General features: G+C 51.4%; 1 protein-coding gene across 1 annotated transcript in view; it reads right to left on the bottom strand.

Annotated features, from left to right (window-relative positions):
• The window catches only part of DLC1 (DLC1 Rho GTPase activating protein), a 55,731-nt gene that overhangs the window by 18,657 nt on the left and 29,933 nt on the right, over positions 1–7,141 (bottom strand). Inside the window, exons 4-5 of the mRNA XM_006158983.3 lie at positions 3,816–3,906; positions 605–2,028 (exon numbers count right to left, since the gene is read on the bottom strand). Of these exons, the coding sequence (XP_006159045.1) occupies positions 605–2,028; positions 3,816–3,906 (1,515 nt within the window). The remainder of the gene's footprint in view (positions 1–604; positions 2,029–3,815; positions 3,907–7,141) is intronic.

The raw sequence follows: 7,141 nt of genomic DNA, 5'->3' as shown, positions 1-7,141 counted from the left end.
CACACTCACACACCCCCCCACACACTCCCCCCCCACACACACACGCACTCACACCCACACCCCACACACCCCATCCCCCACACTCACCCACACACACACACACATGGCCAGCATGTGGCATGTTTTTTAAGGCCCAGGATTCAAACCAAGGCCGGCCATGTGGGGTCTGACTCCTTTAGGGGCATGGGAGCCCCTAAATTTACCATTTTAACTTTTTTATCCACCCCACCCCCAAGGTCTCCCAAATAGCCCAGGTTGACCTAGAACTCACAACCCTCCTGCCTCGGCCTCCCAGGGAGCCGGGGATCATGAACACCCATCACCACCCTTAGCCATCTGTAAGTGTGAATTCTGTGGTGGTGAGTTCATTCGTGATGTTGTGCAACCATGACCATCAGAACCTGGCTGTTACCGTGCGCTGAGCTTCTGGTCTCCCTCAAATGACACTCCACACCCGTTAGACAATATCCACTCCTCAGAAGCTGGGCTCTCCTAGTCACTTTCCTCAGCAATCTACGTGGCTTCATTCCATACCCTCCCCGGAACGAGCAGAGCCGTCCGTCTCCCGCCCTCCCCCGGAGCTCAGGGAGGGCAGGGAGCTTACCTGCTGGACCTGGTCAGGGAGGCCCCGACTCCCGAGTCCCTTCTCTCCGGGATGTCTGTGAGCTCCTCTGCTTCGTTCAGGGAGTGGCCCGTGCTGTCAAGGTCACTGGGCGTGGCTCGGCCATTGTCCACGTCCAGGTGGATCTGTTTGGGAGAGGATGGACAGGGGGAGAGCGAGTCCAGGGCCGAGTCGGAGTCTCCCTCGTCTGAAAACTTTTCTGACCACTGGTTGACTATCCGCTGCATCCCCTTCACGTGGTAGAGGATGTCGTCCAGCTCTGGGAAGATGTCCTCATTCTCCAGGTCGGCCAGGTCACCCGAACTGGAGTAGAGGATGGAGCCCGGCACGTTGTCGTAGATGCTCAGGCGGCTGCTCACGGAGCTGGAGGAGTTGCGTCTCTTAAGCTCCTTGGGGAGGTCGCTGCTGTTTTCCCTCCTTAGGCTGATGTGGCCAGGGCCATGGAAACTTCCAGTCCTCCAGTTTACAGAGCTGTTACTCCCTGACGGAGAGAAACTGCCACTGGAGAGGGCCTTGGGGAAAGTGCCCGGCTTGTGATCTTCAGGGATGTAGAACACGGTGTCCTCCGGGTAGCTCTCGCGGTTCCTGAAGTTCTGCTCCACCACGCTGTTAAACGTCGACTGGTTGAAGGGGTCGAAGCCTTCCAAATACATGCCCACCCGCTTGCTGCAGGCACTGAGGCTCCGGGTCCTGGTGACCGGACTGGGCGTGCTGACAGCGCTGCTGGTCTCCGACTGGCTGCTGCTACTGCTGGTCTGTGTGGAGTTGGAGACGCTCCTCTTGCGTACCATGGGGACGTTGATGTGGTTGCCGTTGAGCGTGGAGATCTCCACGCAGTTCAGCTGCCTGAGCTTCTCCTCGTCCACGCCCTCCTGCAGGATGGGCCCGCTGATGATCAGCCCCAGCTTCGAGGGCGCTTTGTGCTTGCCGTGGTGGGGGCCCTTGAGCTTCAGGCTCTCCATCCGTTTCAGCAAACTGCGCGTCTTGGACTTGGCATTTTTCTCATGGCCTTTCATGCTAAAGCTGAAGCTGGACAGTTCCTTGGGAGAGGGCAGGCTGCAGAAAGAGTCCTCATTGCCAGTGAAGTTGCCAGAGGAGCAGACGCTGATGACCGAGTGGGTCCGGGGGGTGGCGGTGTCCCCGCCGTGGGGCGCTTGGCTGGGGAGGCTGCCCGTGCTGCCGAGGCTCTGCACGGAAGACACCTCCTGGCGCTCGCTGAGATCCGTCAGCATGCTCTCGTGGCTGGCGGCGCTCTGGAGCTGGGAACCATCTGGGGACCCAGGCACTGGGTCCTGCTTTGGAGAAAAGACATCAAACTCTTCCAGCCGGGACCACCTCTTGCTGTCCCTCTGGAAAGTCCACTTGCCACTTATTGCACACGGCTCATCGTCATCCGAGTCCTCACTCTGCAGAGACAGAACGGAGCTATTAGTTCATGGCATGGGCAGACGGCAGGGGACAGGAGGGCCAGGGCAGTGCTGAGGCCGGATACCAGAGACTGCTCTTCACAGCAGCCAGTGTAGACGCCTCATTTCTTACCCACTTCCCTTCTTTTAAATAACAAAGACGCAGGGCAAGAATTGAACAGGAAAAGCCTGACCAAGTGTTGCAAGCTAAATAAGAGAGTCACTTTATAGAAACTCAGGGATCTATAGGCTGCTCTTTAATTGCTCATGGAGGAAACCTCTGAGATTGGTGAAAATTCCAGGCATGCCAAGTATTTTCAGCTGGAGTCAGTACTGGGTGGGACTCGGTCTGGATTGCCTCCAGTGTTGCTGTCTGTTGGCTGTGACTGTTTATTTTCCCTTTTGCAATTAAAAAGTTTTCGCAACTAAGCAGAGTGGTAACCTAAATTTCCAGCCACCGTAAACCGTCCACGGACTCCTACTATACCAGTGGAGACCTCCCTTCCAGGAGACAGTGCAGCCTCTCACCTGCTCTGGCCCTCCCCTCTCCAGCAGAGCGTGGTCTGGTGCTTGTGCCAGAACCACTCTGTGAAGTCTCACCTCAGACACGCTCCAGGCACCCTGACAAGGTTCACAAGTACCCAGCCCGGCGGCACTCGGCATTTTTTTTTCAGAGCTGTGTCTGCTGACCACGCCTGGACTACGTGCGGGACGCGGGGGCACGCGGTCACATGGACTACTGCACCCCGGCCTTTCAGGCAGGACAGCCAAGGCTCAGCTTGGTCTGATACACGTCTTCTCCACTAGTGTGGAAAACATCGGGCGACCCACGTTTCACAGGCTCATCAGCAGAAAGCACCACACACGGATTCGCAGGCTCTTCTACACAGCTCAGTGGGCACTGAGGTTCCAGCTTATTTGCTTAAAAGGTTTAACTCCCTGTGAGGGTAACTTTGTGAAGGTCAGGGACTCCACGGTAATTACGCTTCGTATTCGACAGTAAGAAATAACGTTCTTCGACCAAACTGATTCCCGTTGACTCTAATTTGTGGCCCGCACTCCCAGGACTCCACCATCCTCTACTCCTAGACCTCGTAAGGGTCATCAACAGAAGGGACAGCGCACAACGGTTACATGCACCGCCTCACCACACGCATGGGAGTCCCCGCCCTCCGCCGTCTGCCCCTCGGTCCTTTCCTCCCTCCAAATTTCTCCCACTGTCCCCTTGCCTTTCCTCTCTGCAATTGTGAAACATAGTTACTGTTATTTTCAGGAAGGCAGAGGAGTTCCCAAAGAGCTTTCACGTTCATTGCTCTCAGGAGCAATGCAAAACCGACTGGGAGTCTTTTAGCTTCAGACCTTCCTATTGGAGCTGTTTACGCATAATAATAAATTATTTGTCCAGGTCAAAAACAGTAGGTTAAAGAATTTATGGGCAGGCTGCAACTACTTAAGGCTATAGTCTTCCATAGACAAGACAGGACTATAACCTTGGAACGTGTGGATGCTGGGCCCAGCAGGTGGCACGATGGGTCAAGTGCTGGATCCCCATATGGGCAACACAGTTCAAGTCCCAGACCTAGTGGCTTGCTTTCTCACTTCTCTCTCTCTCTCTCATCTCTCTCTAGCAAGCTCACATGCCCTGTAACAAATTAAAATAATAATAAAAAAATAAAAAAAAATAGTGTAGAAAGTATCAGAACAAGAAAACAGCACGCCGAGAAACAAAACCTATCACAAAATACATAGTCCAGCTTTGGGTTGCCCACTCCCCCACCTTATTATACACTTATATACTCACTCTCTTCCGTTTTTTTCTTCCGATGGGGGATAATTTCTAGCTTCATCACTGCATATTTGTTTAAAGTATTGAGACGCCTACAAAATGAAAAAAAATAATGTTAGCTAAGACAGGAAACCACTGATAGGTGGACAGTATTTTCCTGGAAACAACTGACATATTTAATGGGTTTCTTTGAACTCATTAATATCTGTAATTAAGAGAGTCGAGTTGGTTCCATGGCACAGTGTTCATGTGCTGCTCAAGAAAAGCCACACCTGGGATTAGCAGATGGCATAATGGCTATGGCACTGGACTCCCATGTAGCCGACCGCAGTTCATCCAGTCCCGGACCCGGTGGCTTAAACTCATGCCGGGCACATGTGCATGCGTGCCCAAGATCCCGAGAGGAGAATGGAGGAGAAGGGATTGGGGCATGGCCATCGCCCCTGGGGGGTGATTTCTCGCTTTCTGTCTCTCTGTCTCTCTGGTGAGGGCACATGCCCTATAGCAAAAACCTCTCCAAAAAAAAGAAAAGCCACACTCCACATAGTGACTGTGGGTTAAAGCCACCTGCTCGGTGGGGACAAATGGCCCAAGCATGGAAGTGCCCACGATGCTTCAGGCTGGAGGACTCGAGGGAGGGGATCACAAGACCAGACCCTGGAGGGTGCTCTTCTCTGTTGCTCTCACATGCGTGCACACAGCGCTGTCATGAATACAGAATGCGTATGTAGTTTGGATGAGTATCAGAACCTTACAAGTGAGTGATCTAAACATGTCTTCATATTTGGCCAGTAAATGGTGTGGAGGTTAAGGCGGTGGATCCCACATGGCAGGCTGTGTGGTATGAGTTCTGGACATGGTGAGTTAAAAATCATGCCAGACGCATGCGGTGTGTGCATGCCCAAAATCCTGAGACGAGCCTGGAAGAGATGGGATGGTAGCATGACCATCCCCCCCAGGGGTGATTTCTCATTTTCTCTCTCTCTCTGCAAGCCCTACAGCAAAAACAAAACAAAACAAATCTTTTATACTATTAAAAATTTAACTTTTAGGGGCGGTCCCTGTATGATGGTTGAAGTAGCTGGATCAGACACGGCTAACTGTGTGGTCTGAACCCGGGACCGGCAGCTTGAAGACATGTGAGACACTGAGTGTGTGTATGTGTCCCCAAAATCCAGGGAGGAGAGTGGAGGAGGGGCGGTGGCACGGTCAACCTCTGAGGCTGCTCTCTCTCATTCTCTCTCTCTCTCTGACTCTCGCTGACCTGTAGCAAATGAAAATAAATAAATACATTTTGCTTTCACTACTTTATACTAAAATGGCACGATCCACTCGCAATGCCAGGTGCCTCTAATTGTTCACACAAGCCTAGGTAAGGATGGATTTCCTCCAGTGACGCCTAGGTCAAGCTGAGGCAGCGCCACACGACACCATGAAACACAGGCCGTGGTGGCTCCCTCCACAGAAATAGGGACGGCCACAAGGAGCCGAGCAGCGCTGTCGGCAAAATCGACCGTGCATTCCACCTCAGCTCACAACTCGAGTGAAAACGACAGACTCCGATGGTCGCTGGCAAGTACTAGCCTTGGACAGTCTGCGAAATGTCAGCGTCCAGGAGGGAATGTGAGCCCGTGGACTGACGGGTGGCCAGAGCGTGTGTCTGTGCAGACAGGAGGAAGCAGTCCCCAGGAAATGTCACACGGCAGTGCCTTGTCCTCCACTTCTCCTTCCTTTGGGGATTTTGGGCACACACGCCCAGCGTGTTCCTCAAGCCACTGGGTCTGTATGGTTGGGCATGTGGGATCCTGAACCACCGTGCCATAAAGCCAGCCCTGAACCCTCCATAATACCCAATTCATTTCATAACTTCCGGTACGGGACAGAGGACTGCTTGGTACAGGCATAGCAATAGGAAAAGGATTATTTTAAAGAATTGTGCACTGTAACTTCGAGACCTTACTGAATTCAAAAATAAGTACTTAGATTATATTCTTCCTCTGTTTTTAAAAATAAAGATGTTTGCTATAGGGAGTGTGCACTCGCCGGAGAGGCAGAGAGAAATCACCCCCGGAGGGGTGGCAATGCCACAATCGCTTCTCCTCCAGCCTCATCTCAGGTCTGTGTGCACGCATGCACATGTGTGGATTTTAAGTCGCCAGGTCCAGGACTTGAACCGCGGTTGACTACGTGGGAGCCCAGCGACGTAATCATGACGTCACCTGCTGGTCCCAGATCAGATCTTCTTCTTTGGGAAAGGGCTCATAGTTTAGCTTTGAATACCTTTTCACCCCTGAAGAAGAGTAGTGTCAATTTAAAATTAGGAAAATAATTTAGTTTCATTGAAAATAAGACACTTTAAAAGAAAAAAAAAAAAAAACCCAACATGTCATGGGGAAATAACGAAATAGCTGAAAAAGAAACTTCAAGTATGCTGGACTAAACCGGTCTGCCAAAGGCCGCCATTGCGGCTCCAGCTCGTCCTAACATCTTCTATTGATAAATGATCGCAGTTCAGTCTTCCTCCAGGGAGCCTTCGATGTGTCTGCTATCTCCTATCTGGGCCCTCCTCAGCAGTTCCCCAGTTTTCCCTATAATTGTGCTTCTTATCTTTTCATAAGGTAAGAGCATTTCATTCACACAAATTCAAACTGACCAGGAGTCCTCCTCTGTCCTTATCATCCGGATCCTCCTCTTGCAACTTGTCTAACAGCTCTGATGCACCAAGACTGGAGGTATTTCTGCCTGCCTGATAGGCCTGCTTTGATTTCGCGGCTATTGTGGTAGCCTGTTTATAGAATAAACAAGCATGCTCTAGAGTGCCTATGTCCAGAAAGATTCTGTTAACAGAGAGGGCAAGAAAGCCAGCGACAGAAAAGTCTGTGGGCTTTAGAGAGGGTGGATATGAACTGTCAAGGAGGCGTCCACTACTTAATGCCTCATACCTACAAAGTGTGTTAGCTCTCAAATGTTTTCAAGACTTAAACAGCCAGAAATGATTACAGTTGGTCTTAGGTCTGAGCTTCATTAATCAAACCTATAACCAAATACCCACTTGACTTCATTTGGGCTTGAAGGCTGAGTGGAGTTTCCATCGATAACTAAATTTATTAACCATAGAAGCCTATGGGGTAGCGGATGGATTTGCTTTACAAAGTCTGGACTTTAGTTACTCCAGAGGCTAGATTTATGAAGGTCAGCGTTACCTTTCATGTTGGTAGCACTGAGAGAATGGCATTACAATCACAACTGAAGCCTGGAGTTACCCCCTGGGATTCGTCCCCCCCCCCCCCCCCCTTCTCTGGGGGCTTTTTTTCTCCTCTCTCCTAC

This window comes from Tupaia chinensis, unplaced genomic scaffold, assembly GCF_000334495.1.
Source record: "Tupaia chinensis unplaced genomic scaffold, TupChi_1.0 Scaffold000619_1, whole genome shotgun sequence".
Lineage (NCBI taxonomy): Eukaryota > Metazoa > Chordata > Mammalia > Scandentia > Tupaiidae > Tupaia > Tupaia belangeri.
The sequence above is the reverse complement of the archived record's forward strand: the minus strand, read 5'-3'. Positions and strand labels throughout refer to the sequence as shown.